Source organism: Pristis pectinata, chromosome 5 (genome assembly GCF_009764475.1).
Source record: "Pristis pectinata isolate sPriPec2 chromosome 5, sPriPec2.1.pri, whole genome shotgun sequence".
NCBI classification, from domain to species: domain Eukaryota; kingdom Metazoa; phylum Chordata; class Chondrichthyes; order Rhinopristiformes; family Pristidae; genus Pristis; species Pristis pectinata.
Window position 1 is genome coordinate 78070839 of NC_067409.1, and position 16639 is coordinate 78087477.

General features: G+C 41.1%; 1 protein-coding gene across 4 annotated transcripts in view; it reads left to right on the forward strand.

Annotated features, from left to right (window-relative positions):
* The window catches only part of LOC127570627 (F-actin-uncapping protein LRRC16A-like), a 261851-nt gene that overhangs the window by 58481 nt on the left and 186731 nt on the right, over positions 1–16639 (forward strand). For all 4 annotated transcript variants that reach the window (XM_052016361.1, XM_052016362.1, XM_052016358.1 and 1 more), the window contains exon 3: positions 1896–1946. In XM_052016361.1, the coding sequence (XP_051872321.1) occupies positions 1896–1946 (51 nt within the window). The remainder of the gene's footprint in view (positions 1–1895; positions 1947–16639) is intronic.

The following is a 16639-nucleotide window of genomic DNA, read 5'->3' on the forward strand; positions in this document are numbered from 1 at the left end:
ATGTGGTGCAAAATCTTATTTTGAGGTATGCATTTTGACATAATTGCAAACCTCTCCATGCACTGTACATTATGAATTTTATCACTTCCATTTGATATTTCTATTCTCACTCAAAGTTGTCAGGGTCACTAGTGTCTCACTCTGCATTTCTCTAACTATCCACTCCAAGTCATTTCTCTTGCCAAATTTACCCTTTGCTGAATCCACTCAGGGTGATCTGTGCTGTCTGCAGTTTACTGCTTGTCTCTGCGCAAGATAAAGGGAAGCGTCCTGCATAGGCTCCCATCTGATGCTGTATGTCCGAGTCACACACTACTGATCAGCCAAATAACTCTTCCTTTCCCCCTCTGATTATTCGACCAGATCTCCATAACCATGCTTTCAGAAAATGCTGAATGCTGTACAGTCAGCAGGTCAGGCAACATCTGTGGAAAGAGAAACAGTCAACATTTCAGGTCTGGGACACTTCTTCAGACTTGAGAAAGAGAGAACCAAGTGAGTCTGGGTTGCAGGGAAGGAGGGCATATGTTCAATAGAGAGAATATCTCCAATAGGGTGAAGAGGCAGTTAGGCTCATTTTGTGTAATGTGTTGCAAATGTTGTGAAGTCTGCTCTGTTCTGGTGCAGTTGTTGGGCAATAAAACAAGTTGAGCCAATCCTTACAACATTTGAAATGTGTGCACTCTTGTTAAATCTGATATGGGCCAAACGCAAGCAAAAGAAGGCACCTTGGTTGTCATGGGCGAGTTGGGCTGAAGGGCCTGTTCCTGTGACACTTAATAAGAACTGTAAATCGAAACTGCTTCAGGTTAAGGAGCCTTTCTCTCAGTGAGTCATGTTCCACTTCACACTTTATTTCAGTGATTTGTTTGAGGCTGTGTTGACAATAACGACAGCACTGGGGTGACAACAAGTACTTGAGTATACAATGCTTCTAAAGTATTGGAAAGATCAAGTCCCCTGTGTAGGAGCTGCAACCAAACAAAATGACACCAACCTACAGAAAGATATTATGACAATTCATCAAAGACTCGGGCAAGGAAAGGTTTTAAGGAGTTCTTCAGAGAGAGAGAGATATCAAGCGTTTTTGGGGAGAGAATTCAAGAGCTTAGGGTCAAAGCAGATGATGGCCAATGACTGATTAAAGTCAGGGAAGCAAGACTTAAATAGCTTCTTTGGCTGGAAAAGCAAATAGATATTGGTGGGATGTGGCTGAGGATTTTGAGACATAGCTGGTGCAAAAGTCAGCAAGCACAGACAAAGTGAGTGAAAGAGACTTGGAGCAAGTTGAGATTTTGGGTGAGGGTGTGCATGTGGAGAGAAAGATGGGAGGCTGGCTGAGAGCAGTGAAATAAACTTGGAAAGAGGCAATGGTGGCACGGATGAGAGTTTCAGCAACAGATAAACTGAGAAAGAGGCAGAGCCAGGCAGTGTTATGTGTGTAAATGGGTGGGTTTAGAGATGGAACGGAGAGAAAGAGCTGTGTGCGATCAATAGAGTCATAGAGGTATACAGCACAGAAACAGGCCCTTTGGCCCAACTCATCTATGCTGACCAAGATGTCCATCTGAGTTAGTCACATTTGCCTGTGTTTGGCCCATATCCCTCTAGGCCTTTTCTATCCATGTAACATGAGATTTGTTAGTGCCTTTCAGTGCTGTCACTGAGAATAGGTATGTAGATGAGGAACAAAAGAGGGCAAGAATTAGACCCTTGGAGAATCCCCAAGGTAACCATCACAGGTTAGCACTGACGCTGCAACTGTATACGTTCTCTCCTGGTTGTACTTTCCATTGTACCATATGAAGAAAGAGCAATGATTCCAATGTACACAATGTTTGCCAAATATTCTAAATAACAATGAACTAACTTCATATCCTTTTTTAACTCCACAGGTATTGACATCATGCCGAGTGTTTCTCTTGGCAGCACGTATCCCCACCAAGGTAAGACGTTTCTTGACTTTTTCTTGTGACCCTTATGTTACGTTGAATGTATTCAGGAGGGAGGAGAGGAAATTTGATGACTTTATGAACCACAAGGTTGACAGATGTAAGAAAGGAATAAAGAATACTCCTCGTCCATTCTACCTACATCAGATATGTGGATGTGATTTCGGTCTAACGTGACCCAACAAAACCCAAGTGGAATCTGCCAGCATCCTTTCCAGGAAGCAAAGGTGTTTCCTGAGCCATATAAGGAATCCTAGGCTGTGACCTTGCTCTTCTAGCTTTCCTAATGCAAGAAGGGCTATGAGTTTGCCAGATAGTCAATTGTGCCTTAGTTGCTTAGTAGTCCACCTCCTGGGCTGCATGAGTTTACCATTTTCTGCTGGCGTTCTGTCCAGAACCAGATTATACATTTAGCTTTAAAAGTCCTACGTTACATGTTTATGACAAATTATCTTCCTTGCTATTGTATTTCAAAATTTCTTCAGCTGAGGAGTCGTCATGTTTGATATGCACCTGACCACACAGTTCTAAAAGTAGTCCGTTTGTATGAGGTAGGACAGCACAGGCACTGCTAATGGAGCTGCTGCCTCACAGCTGCAGTGACTTGGGTTCAATCCTGACCTCCGGTGCTGTCTGTGTGGAGTTTGCACATTCTCCCTGTGATTGTGATGTTTTTCCAGCTGCAAAGACGTGCAGGTTGGTAGGTTAATTGACTTCTGTAAATTGTCCTTGGTGTGAAGGAGACTGGTAGCGTCTGGGGAGTTGACAGGAACCTGGGGAGAATAAGACAGTGGGTTAGTGTAGGGTTCGTGCCTGATGCTCAGCATGGACTCAGTGGGCTGAAAGGCCTGTTTCCATGCTGTGTGTCTCTGACTCTGTAGTCCCTCATTTCTCCAGGTGTCTTCATGTTTATTCAAAGGTCCAGTTTGCACAACTGCTGAGACTGTCTTGCAGATCTTTTTCATGAAGAGTAAATGGACCAAAAAGAGTCCACAGTAGATTGGGGCAGTTCAATGGTGGAGATAATAGAGCCACTGCCTCACAGAGGAGTGGGTTCAATCCTGTTTGTGTGGAGTTTGCAGATTCTCCCTGTGACTGCAGAGGTTTCTTCCACATGTTCCAGAGATCCCGAAGATGTGCACATTGATCGGTTGATAAGTTGTTCCTAGTCTGTGCAGATAAGTGATAAAACCTGGGTAGGGTGCTGAAGATTGGTGGTTGGGGGTGCGCATTGGTGGCAGGAGTTGATAAAGTTAGGAGAATAACAAAAGGAATGAATATAGGATTAGTGTAAATGGGTGTTTGATGGTTGGTGCAGACCCGGTGGGCTGAAAGACCTGTTTCCATGCTGTATCTCTTAAGACCCTGAATGAACATGATAAATTTGATTAGATGATCTTTCCTCCATGAATTTAATTGGTGTTAAATATTTTGGATGTGTTGAAAAAGTGGCTAAATTGATGATGAAATAAAACAACATGGGATACTTTTTGAATTCGCATGTGTATAGGGCAACCTTATTCAATCTCTCCCCCTGGGGTCATCCTCTCATCCCAGGAATCAATCATTTGTGACCTAGCATCTTTTGGTCTTCCAGCTATGGAGATCAAAAATGCCTACAGTACTTCAACTATACCTCATACAATAACAGCAAGACCTTGTTAGTTTTGAATGATTCATAATTACGGCCACCATAGCATTTGGCTTCTTAATTGCTGCGCTAACATGTTTACTGGCTAATTTACTTCACGTGAAAAGACAGAGAATGAGTTATCCAAGTTTGCTGCTGATGTATAAAACTGGTAAAATGAACCGAGAGGAATAGACAATTTCTGGAAAGGAATATAAATAGATTAAGTGATGGGCAAGAAGATGGTAAATGGAATAGAGTAAAACTCCTATAATCTGGCACCCTCCCAACTTTGGTGGTGCCAGACTGGACTATTAGATGTTATTCCTATTAATACACCAACACTTCATTCACTGTTTTTTTTAAGATGTTACACAGCAGTATAATAAATCTTCCAGGAAACCAGGTGATTTTAAAGGGAGCATGGAAAATGGGGCCTCATGAGTTTAAAACAAGTGCGGGAAACAGAGACCTTAACAGAGTTTAAAAGGATTGCGGGAAACGGGGTCCCGATGAGTTTAAAGGGAGAGTGGGAAACAGAACCAGGTGAGCCAGATGGCAAACCATTGGGATTTCTGAACGATAGGGTAACAGATTATTGGAATTGTTCTCTATGTAGTGTAAAAATGTGAATTACTTTAGATAGAAGAACAAAAAAGTAGAATACTTTTCAGATGCTGAATTATTAGTAACTGTTGATGTATGGAGGCTCTTGTGCATGTTCATGATGTATCATAAGCAAATGTGTAAGAAGATAAATCATTTAGAAAAAAATTTTGGGCCTTTTGGAGTTTGGATGAAAGAAGGTCAGAGATCTTAGTGAAACTGTACAGGCCATGGTAGGACCTCTTTTAGCACATTGTGTGTGGTTTCTACGTTGAGTAGGATATTCTGCAAAGTCTGATAAGTCACACCCGTATATGTCACAGCGACACTACACCCCCTACCCGCCTCACTTGGGCAATTCAATTTTAAGAAAATGCCTCTTAAGTTCTCCAGCAGTTTTCTGCAAATTGTTCTCTGCCTGTGTGACAGGGCTGCTCACTTTACACACAGTTTCCAAAAATATTGCTGCCCAGATCACAGGCTCTGAAGAGCTTGCGAAGCAAAGCTTGTAATACATGCTCTTACGTGCAGTTCATGGACATTGGTAGAGTAGGCAAGTACTAAAGTAGTAAGAGAGGAGATGTGCTCTGACAGTGTGGGAGAGGCCAGACCAGCAGTATGGGAGATGTGCTGCTGTAGTGACATTGGTGAAGACACTCCAATGGTTGAAATGGTGATAGAGTCCAGCATCCAAAATGATGAGGAGGCGTAGAGGTGTCCCTGGTTGCTGTTCCAACACAGTGCATGTTGGGAAATTTTCCCAAACTATGTGACTTTTACTCTGCCTGCCAAAATCTGCTTCCCAATCACCAAACCCCCCCACCCCACCACTGCCACCTCCTGGCCTTTTTGGATGAAGAATTCCTTTTGAAATTGATCTATATTCCAGATATTGTGGTACTTGGAGTCAGTGCAGCTAGGTTGGTTCCTGGATTGCCCAATGAGGAGGTAGCGCATAAGATTAATCCATAAAGTAATGGCAATTACAGCTCTGAAAGAAGGCCATTTGGACCACTGCTCTAATGCCAGTCAGAATAAGAACCAAGTGGATTAAAACCACTTCCCAGCTGTCACTTCATAACATTGTAAATTGCAGCTCTTCATCTGATCATCAGATACTTCTTATGTTTCTCCCACCCCCACCCTTACTGACATTTAAATTACAAGCTCTGTTTTAAAACTGTGAAACATCTGGAGACCACATTAGCAGCCCAAAGACCTGTTGTTCTTTTTGAACACTCATCCGACCCAAACCAAACACTCGTGGTCAGGTGCTATTGGGTTTGGTTCAGGTAGCTTCGGGGATCTGTGCACACAAGTTCACAAGATTCCCATGTTCCTCCACATTTAGTATTCTGCCATTTATCAACGTACCATTGACCCTCACCAATTCTTATCGATGCACCATAGAAAGCATCCTATCTGGATGCATCACAGCTCAGTATGGCAAATGCTCTGCCCGAGACAGCAAGAAATTGCAGAGTTGTGGACACGGCTCAGTCCATCATGAAAACCAGTCTCCATGGATTCTGTCTACACTTCTCACTGCCTCGGAAAAGCAGGCAACATAATCAAAGGACATTTACTCTTTTCTCTTCTTCCATCGGGCAGAAGATACAAAAGCGTGAAAACACACACCAGCAGGCTCAAGGACAACTTATGTCCCACTGTTATAAGACTCTTGAACAGGCCTCTGGTACTTTAAAGATGAACTCTTGACCTCACAATCTACCTCGCCTTGGCTCTTGAACTTTATTTTCTACCTGCACTCACTTTCTCTGTGACGGTAACTGTAACACTATATTCTGCCTTCTGTTATTGCTTTTCCCTTGTACCATCTCAATGTACTTGTGTTTTGAAATGATCTGTATGAATAGTTTACAAAACTAAGTTTTTCTTCGTATCTTGGTACATGTGATAATAATATTCCAATTCCAATATTCCCTTGCCTCATTTGCTCTTCCCAAATGCACCTTACATTTCTTTGGATTCAGTTCCATTCACCACGTCTTCAGTCCCAATATGCTACATATTTAGGGCCTTGTACTGAGTTTTTGGACCCCTGCTCCAGTTTCTAAAGAACTCATCAACAATTTCACTTGTTTTCTCACACTGAGACAAATCTTAGTCCATCTACCACTTTTCCCTGGAACTCATGGGCTTTTATTCTTTTGATCAATGCATGGTATGAGCCTCTGTCAGGCAGTTTGATAAAATCCATAGAGTCTGCATCAAACACACCATCCTTATCGACCCTTTGATACTGCCTTAAGAAAAATTCAATCAAGTTAGTCAGATGCAACATTCCCAGAGCAAATCTGTGTCAACTGACCTTGATTCACTGATGCCTCTCTAAATATTGACTTATGCTGTCCTTCAAAATCTTCTCCAATAATTTGATTGCCACTGACGTTGGGCTGGCTAGCCTGTAGCTACTTGATCTCTTATTTTAACCAGTGTTGCCACGTCTCCACTTGTCCAGTTCTCTGGTTCTCTGGCACCACACCTGTAGCCAAATAGGATTGGAAGAAGATAATTTGAGCCTGCACTGTTTGTACCCTTTAATCAAAATAGTTTGGATGCTGGAAATGCTCAGCAGGTAGGGCAACATCAATGGAGAGAGAAACTGCGTTAATGTTTCAGGTTAAAGACAGTCATATCTGAGAAAGAGAGAAAACTATTCTGATGAAGGGTCTTTGACTTGAAGTGCTTGATCTATTTCTGTTCCTGCAGATGCTGACTGACCTGATGAGTGTTTACAGCATTTTCTGTTTTTACTTATAGAGTCAGAGTTATACAACACGGAAACAAGCCCTTTGGCCTAACTGGCCTTGCAGACCAAGATGCCCATCAAAGCCAGTGCCATTTGCCCATGTTTGGCCCATATCCCTCTAATTCTTCCCCATCTTTTAAGAGCCTGGGATACTTTTTAAGCTGGGACTGGTGATTTATTCCCTTTTAAAGATGGTACTTAATTCGCCCTGTCTTTTTTTTATCAGTTATAGTACATTCTTCCTCTTTAATGTCTATGCCTGAATCATCCCCTCTTCTGTGAAGACAGATGTTCAACATATTAATTTATAACTGTACAAGTGCCACCTGCCTCCACATGTGGGTTAGCATTTTGTTCTCAAAAAGGACCTAGCTTTTACTTTATCTCTTTTCCCATCATATATTTGTAAACGTATAATAGTTTTATTTGATTTTATTTATCAATATTTTCCACTCTTGCTGATTATCACACCTTAGTAAAATTGGCCTTACTCTAATGTAGAACTTGTACTTCTGATGTATCTGCCCTTTGTATAATTGCCCTAAATCTATTACCATTGTTATCTCTAAAATGCTTTTGCTTTCCGATTGCTCAATTTCCTTCCTCAGAAATAAGTCCATTATTTCCTTCTCTCATGGCCCTTCTACAGACTGATTTTTTTTATATATTAAATACAGCTCTCTTAAATGCAGTTCAAGGACTGTGTACTACTTTCACCCGTTACACTGTTATTGTTCCAGGACAACGTTAGGATGATTGAAATATCCTCTTTGTGCTGCCTTGTTAGTATTGCACTTGTCAGAAATTGCTCTTCCAGCTCCCTCCAGCTGTTAGAAGGTCAGCAATGGGATTACCTTTTTTCTTGGTTATTCATAGAATCATTTCATAAAATCATAGAAAGTACAGCACAATACAGGCCCTTAGGCCTACAATGTTGTGCCGACCTTTAAACCTTGCCTAAAAACTATCTAACCCCTTCCCCCCACATATCCCTCTATTTTAAATTACTCCATAATTTTTAATTGGTTAATTAGCTGAGTAATATAAACATTTTGAAAATTTAGCGCCATGATCATAGGATTATATGAATAGCGTCCAATTGGCTCCGTGTGCGGGATTATTTAGAATACTGTTTCAGCTGCCTTTATCGTCCTTCAAAATACGGAAATATTTAAGGTAGGACAATATCAATCCTGACCTTTTCAGATATCCAGATACAGCGGTAGATGCAAAAGTATGGCAATCAGCAGCCTCACTGCTTCCTGACGTTAAAGTAGGCACTGTATTGGGTTAAGAAAAGGTGGAGTTACAGATTCCTGCATCATAGACAGAAAATTCTATCAATGAGATTGATAATGTTTGCAGTACATTACTAATAGCAGAAGAACGCATTGGCACCAGGAGGCCAGAAACTGAAATAAAAACAAAATACTGGAAATAGGCATTCAGAAAGGTCGTCACTCTGAAACATTAACTCTGTTCTTCCTTTCACAAATGCTGCCTGACCTGCTGGATAAATCCAGCATTTTCTAGTTCTATTTGGTGCCCCATTTTTATAATTGGTTCCTCAGTTCAGCCCACATGGCCTCATTTGCTGACTATTATCCCGATGGCTATAATCGTTTTTACTGATGTTACTACAACCCCTTTCCACACCCAGCCCACATCTCATCTTCAGCACTGTAATCTGAGTTTGAATTGTAGCCATGGTACTTTTTAAGAATTTGTTCATGAGATCCCTTGGAATTGTAGGATGTTGAGGTACTGTTTGAGTTTTGTTTTTAAGAGATTAAGTGGCGCTAGTAGTAAGATGGTGAGGAACCCATTTTGGTGGTTAGGAAGATAATGGATGGGAAAGGTCTGGAGGAGTATGGGCCAAACGTGGGCAAATGGGACTAACTTGGATGGACATCTTGGTCGGCATGGACGAGTTGGACTGAAGGGCCTGTTTCTGTGCTGTAAAAATTAGAGCCATGCTCGAGTATAATGATGATAGTAACTCAGAACTTTTTTTCTTCCACAAATGACAGTAGATATGTAGTCAATTGTTAATTTTGCATCTGAGATTGACAGATTTTTATTAAGCCAGGATATTGAGGACCATAAGACGTAAGTAGGTGACTGAAATTAGATCACAGATCAGTCTTGATCTGTTTGAATGATAGAACCCACCCAAAGGGTGAAATTGCCTATGCTTTTCCATATAAAAGGTACTAGATTAATTTATGCTGCTGACATTTAATTCACTGAAATTTTGGATTTTCATGTACTGTATTCGTGAGATCTCTCTAATCATGTACCTGCAAATACAGCTCATCTATTGTTAATGTTTGCACCAAACAATCTACTGGAAGAACTCAGTGGGTTGAGCAGCATCTGTGGGAGGAAAGAAATTGTCGTTTAATGTCCTTTAAATTGTATTGTTAATGTTTAATGTATTCCTTCACCTTGTGGTTTTATATGAACCACTTCAGAATAAGTTTTTAATTTACTTTAATGTAGCTACATGTTTACTTGTTAAAAGATGAAATAAAAGGAACTTAGTTACAATTATCTGATCCCTTGATGCAGTGGCAGCTTTTCCCCAGAGCGCTATACAGTTCCTGATCTCTGGTGCTGTCCCTGCTGAGTTTGCATTTTCTCCCTGCGGTAGCGTGGGTTTCCTACCAAGTCCCAAAGACGCACCCGATTGGTCAGTCAATTGGCCACTGTTAATTGCCCTGAATGTGTAGGTGAGTGATAGAACCAGGAGAGAGTTGATGGAAACATTATTTGCATGGTCTTTTCTTCTTCACTTGCATAGTTTATGTTTAATTTATGTATAACTTTTTTTTTGCTGTTTGAATCTACATGCCTGTGATGCTGCTTTAAGCAAGCTTTTCATTGTACCTGTACCTCACCGTACTTGTGCATATGATGGTGAACTCAACATGACGCGACGACTTGACTTGAGGTACAGACTCAGTGAGCCAAAGTGCTAGCCCTTGTGCTGCAGAACTCTACAACATGCTTTCGGCCAGATACCGATTCTCTGCTTCTTCAGCCTGTGTTTCTTTCTAGTACAATTACTGCTGGTTCTGTCGGAATTGACACAACAATCTCTGTTCCCATGAAAATAGGCATTTGGATGAGGTAACGCAAGACCAACATCTTGAACAAGAAAATATAACCAAGGCCCATCTGTTTTTCATTTTCCATCCTCATGATCCAACAAAATTGGAGTTATTCACTAATCATAGCAATCAAACCCCTGATAGACAGTAAACTTGGACAAGAGCCTTGGGCATGTGGTCACCTGGTTCTTCCAGGGATAAGATATCTTTATTAGTCACATGTACATCAAAACACAGTGAAATACATCTTGCTGCAGGTAAACTTGCTGCAATTCTCATAAATGCTGCCTGTTTCTGCAACATTGATAAAGCAGTTGTCACTGGAGCATGGTCAGAGGTTGTTCACAGGAAGATTTTATCTGTGTTTTTGTTTTACAAGCTGATGTGAAATCTTCATGGATGCTCTCTTAAAACCTTGAGAGATTGCATTAAGTCTACACAGGTACAAGTTCTTTCTTTTATATAATCCATGTCCTCCTCTTCCTTCCCATTACAGAATCCTGCCCACCAATCTCTCCCTCTTCCCTAATGTACACGAGGACAGCTCAAGCCTCCACTGGGAGGTGACACTCTCAACTAGTGGGAAATCATTAGTCATATTCAGAGTCATGAGACATCCAGCATGGAGACAGGCCCTGCGGCCCACCGAGTCTGCACCAACCGTCAAACACCCATTTACAGTAATCCTAAATTCTTTTTTTTAATTTTTCCCACATTATCAACTCCCTCCCATTCCCCACCTGCCCAGATTCTATTGCTCACCTACACAGACTAGGTGCATTTTATAGCAGCCAAATAACCTACCAGCCTGCACATCTTGAGGATCTGGGAGGAAACTGAAGCACTCGAAGGAAACCCATGCAGTCACAGGGAGAACTTGCAAACTCCACTCAGACAACATCCAAGGTCAGGACTGAACCCAGACCTCTGGTACTGTGAGGCAGTTGCTCAACAATCTGCACCACTGAGCTGCCCCTATCTTATTGTGGACTCTTTTTGATTCATTTATGCTTCGTGAAATCGATCTACGAAATGTTCTCAGAAGTTGCGCAAAACTGGAGACTTGAACTAACATGACACTTGCACAAATGTGGGATTATAGACATACAGCACAAAAACAGCCCACTGAGTCCATGCTGACCATCAATGTCCAGAGCTTTCTTCCCTCAAGCTAAATAAAAATATGAAGCTTACTGCAAGCCTCGGTCTTGATAACTGATGTCAAATATAGAAACTATACTGTCACATTATGATTTCATAATGGATCAAGTATTGAGGTCTGTGCTGCTGGTTGGTTTGGTATGAGCAGATTTCAGACTGGATTCCAATTTAATTATCATATCATTGGATGAACAATACACTGTTGTTGAATGAAACATTCCTTCACCGAACATTGCATCACGGACTAATGAAGATGACCCAGCGCAGAGCAGTTTTCCTTCCCCTGCTCCAATGATGTTTTTCACTCTACCTCTTCCTTCACCCCATGCCCTTCCCTCAGAAGTGCAAACCCTCTCCAGCAGCCATAAACTTCACTGATTGATCAGCTAATTGAAGTTGTGACACAAGTGACTGGAAACCACAGAGGAGGGCAGTGAGAGAGGAAAACTTTGTCAAAGATGGCATACCTTGAAGAGACTTTGCAGTGGAGTAGTAAAATGGAGAGAATCCACAGAGGGAGATCCCATGATCCTACCATAACTTGCCAACCCCTGGACCACGACCCCACCAACTAACATCAGGCCATCATCTCCTGCTCTGTCACAGATCCCATTACATTAGGAGATGTCCCCTCCACAGCTTCTAACCTTACAGTTCCCCAACCATGCACTACCCACTTCTATCTCTTACCCAAGATCCACAGATAGGACTGTCCTGGTAGGCCCATTGTTTCTGCCTGCTCTTGCCCTACCTAATTGTAATTGATGTTGTAATCTCAGTAACTAATTAGATACAACCCAAATTTTACCTGCCCATAACTATCAGAGTAGAGAGTTTCTTAGTCTTGGCTACTTTTGTCATTGGTCCCAGAAAGGTATCACTGCTCTGTAACATTGTGTGGGATGCCATTTCCAGATTAAGTTACCACGAAGAAGATAAATCTGAGATCATTGTAACAGTAAATAAGCATCTTTCTGCCAACTGTTGAATTGCAAAAGCCAAAAATAATTTCAAATTGCTTTGAAAATGCAATTAGGTTGACGAGTGATTTTAAAATTGGGAACCCATGATTTAAAAAAAAGATGGCGTTCAAGTCGTGTTATTTTAATTTTTTTTCTGTGTTAGCTCATTTTATAGAGAAAAGGCACATCAAAAGTGTTCTTTGGTATCCTTTACATTTCTCGTCAACATCAAAATGGTAGCAAGTCTTTGCTCAGTAATGGTGTAGGATGTGCTGAAAGGTAGAAAGAATATTTAGTCAGGGAAGATGATGGCACCATGTTGATTTATATAGCAGTAATCTAATTGAAGGGTTAGAATGCCAACTCAAACTGCAGGATACAAGTATGCAGTGTAATGAAATTACTTTTAAACACATCATAAAGAAATTGATTTACTTCAGTGTAAATGTTCTGCCATGCAAAAATGATCTAATTTGCCCAGAATTAGTGATAAGAGTTAAGGTGATGCTAACAGCACTTATCATTATTAAAGTACAAATATGGACAGCAACTTCAGGTGACCACACACAATAGATGTGGAAATCAGGAAGGTGACCTGTTCTTCTGGAAACTCTGCAATGCTGGTATCTTGCTGACTCATGTACCACATATGAGGACGTTGTGCAGACGTGCCAGAATATGTTCGGGCTTGCCTATTTCACTATAAGGAAAAAAAATAATTTGATTGCAAACAAATGATGGCATCCAGTCATGATTTATTTTTAGAGTTCTTTCTGTCTTGTATCATTTAGCACATTTTATGGAGCAAAATCATGCTCATAAAATGTTCCTTGGTATCCTTTCCATTTTGAACAAGCACCTAAATGGTAGCAAGTCTTTGCTCTGGAAGTGTGTCAGGTCTCAATAACAGTCATGTCTCATTCCTGCAAATTTTAATTATTAAAGAAGTAAAAATTAAAATGTATTTTGTCTTCTGTCTCTTTGTTTGTCTGCCTTTCTCTTTTTCACTGCTGTGCACAATTTGCCAATCAATTGAATTTTTAACTGAACACTTTACTGAACCACAATTCATCAAGCTTGCTAAGGATTTAAACAAGTGTTTATAGAGGTCAGAGATCCCTTGTAAAGGGGCAGCATCAATAAAGCTTGAAAATCCTATCAAAATTCCAGTGTAAAAGCTCATGGAAAGTCTGTGTCAGTGGAAAACCTCCATGAATGTAATGAAGGCTGCTGCTGTTCAGATGCTGCTCAGAGCAAAATCCAGACGATTATGTTGGTTTTATAATTGTTTGTAAGGTATTCAAACATATTCTTAAGTACTTGATCTAAGGTATTCATTAGAGCTGCACCCAGTCTTTTATTACATGCCGGAAAAATAATTAAGGCTGGATTGTGTGGAAATGCCAATAGTTCAGTACAGATCCCTACATTCCCTGTGTTTATGCCTGTGTGTGCAGGATTACTGGGCGAAGATGGGTGAATGCAGGGATCAGGTACTCCATGATAGTTGTTCACTGGTTTCTACGATAGCAGGATATCATGCAATCCGGCAACAGAGAGCAATGTTGCTAGGAATTTCCCAATCTACTCAACCCACCTTCTTCAAGTCAGATTTCCATTTCAATGGAGGGAAATGGTCGAAAGGCATTTATGTAATTATTTGGTTAGTGCATGTTTTAAATGTTTTTTTAGTATTTTAGTTTTATTTTTTAAAAAATGTTTAGTGTTTCTATTGGGTTTTTTTGTATCCTTCGATGTTTCTGAGTGTCACGTGCAGTCAGCAACATAGATTGTGTTTTGACAGCTAGTTAGCTCTAGGGGAGTGGCTTAGCTAGCTTTCAAAACGTCTCTGATGTGCTGCATACCTTACCTCCCCACCACCCCCCCCCCCCCCCCAACCTGCCCCTGTGTACAGACACATGGTGGAATTTACTCGTGCCTTAGGTTAGAGGTGGCTTTGTCCAGCACGTCCTCAATGAGGGATGTGGGAAAGATTGGCTTACTGCAGTTGGCAAAATCTGTGTCATGTCAAAACAGAACGTCTGCATGCATTGATTACTAACTTCTATCGTGTTGAATGTTTGTCTTTTAAAAGACAGTTAGACAGGTACATGGATTGGAAAGGGTTAGATGGTTATGGGCCAAACACGGGCAAATGGGACGAGCTTGGATGGGCATCTTGGTTGCCGTGGACCAGTTGGGCAAAAGGGCTTGTTTCCATACTCTATGACTCTGACCTTTGAATTTATCCATCTTTAATCTTTTGAGATTAAAAAAAAATCATTTTCTGAGAACATGACAGCAAGTTCTGCTACCTCACTAATCCAACGACCTGACCTCGCATGCTGTCTGTGTGGAGTTTGTATGTTCTCCCTGTAACCAAATGGGTTTCCCCCAGCGCACCAGTTTCGTTCCATATCCCAAAGACATGCAAATAGGTGAAGTGTCCCTCTGATAGCTATGTGACAAAAGAATAAGAATGAATGGTTATGGTCATGTGAGAGGGAATAAGTTGCAGGAGTACAGGAAAATCAGGAGGGGGAATGGGACTGATGGGATTGTTCACCTGCGAGATGGTGGAGACCTGGTGAACAAAATGGCAGCCTCCTATGTTGTAATTGGTGCATGTATTCATTAGACTGCAGCAGTGTCTTTAACTCATGTGATGTAAACTTCTACAAGGCATGCCTCACCTTTGGCAATTCTCAACGTTGTGTGGGTTTGGATAGTCGGTCTCAAAACACAAGATATTTCAAAGCTTGGTGATAGAAAGCCCTGTTTTATGCCATCTTCCTGGTTAATGTTTGACCTGTAGCAAGATGTCTGAGTCTCTGGGAGTCCATTATACTCACATGGTTGTTATGTAATGTCAAAGCAGTTTCAGAGCGTCAGAAACAAATATCATGTGAGGGAGAAGTTCATTGTTGGTGAACTTGCAGAAACTATAAAAAGGACCAAATAGAAAGGACATCATCCTCAGAACTGGAACAATGGCCTTGAACAATATTGAGGACATCTTAAACAAGTGTCAAGCACCAAGCTCCTCTCAATGATAACAATGCATGTTGAATGACACCTGAATGAATCACCCAGCTGAGCAGCTGGGGAAAAGTACCTTAGTATTTTGTGTGATAGGTAGGATTCCAGGTATTGCACAACATCAGCATCATAGTAACTGTGATCCAGTCAGGTGAAGCTTATAAATAATAGATGATTGGACAGGCCTGCCTTTCTCTGTAAGTAAATCTGTTCCTGCTTAAGGACTGGGGACCAAGTTTTAAGTTGGTTGTTGGGGCTGGGGCTCCTCAATGGTGGGTTGAGTGGGCACATGCTGTATGTACAGCATTTGTGGCAAGAGCTGGGTCAGGCAGCAAAAAAGAAAGTGCTCTTGGCTCGTATTGGATTGGATTGACTCTGGTAGGGTCAGGATTTAATTTTGTCCAGTAGCTAACTGCTCTCTTGAATCCCTGAAACTGCAACAGGGGGTCTTTTGGGTGATAGCAACTGCCTTAGCGATGGCTGTACAATTTATCAGGCTATCATGTTGCCTTGTATCATAGGAGGGTATTCGGCCCATCAAGTCTATGCCAGCTTCTGCAACACTTCCTTTAGTTCCATTTCTCTCCCTGCAGCCTATTCTCTCTTGCGCGCCTATGAGCACCTCTACTCCTCCTGATTGTCCTATCACCCACCTCCACAATTTACAGTAGCCAGTTAGCCTCTTCACCATGTCTCTGGGATGTGGGAGGAAACCGATATACTCAGGAAACTCACACTATCGTGGAGAGCAGTCTGACTCCACACTGGCAGCACTCAAGGTCAGGATCCTGTGTTGTTGGAGCTGTGCAGCAGCAGCGCTACCTGCTGTGCCACCGTGCACCACAGCTCACATTGCGCAGTCAGAGCTAAACTCTACAGCTTTTCTCTATCCTTCCAAATATACTTTCTTTTTCGAATTGTTACTCGGGTTCATTTTAAATGACATGGTCTCTGTCTCAGTAGCTGGTTATGATGTGATCTTGTACTTGTTTTTGAAAAAAAAATCGTGGAGATAATCCTGAGTTTGTTCCTCATGTTACTGATTCCTCAGCCAAACAAAGCAATTTTCTGTAATTGAATGGACACTTTTTTGTAATCTTGAAATATTCAGTTAGAGCTTTTTAAACCACTTTCTTTTGGGGTAAAAAAAAGTCATAATTTTCAAAGCTTTTCAACATTGATTTCTTTGAAAATGGTAGTTTTTTGCATAACAACTTATAATTATTGAAGATGCTAGTAAAACATTATAAGGGGTTTTTTGCAGTTAAATGATGCGTGGTTATCAGTGAAATGAGAGTCCTTAAACATTACCCTTGAGAATAAAACAATTTCATAATAAAGTAATTGCATGGTGCCTTGAACATCATGTATAATGCAGGTGTATTTAATTTTGGAATTTTCAA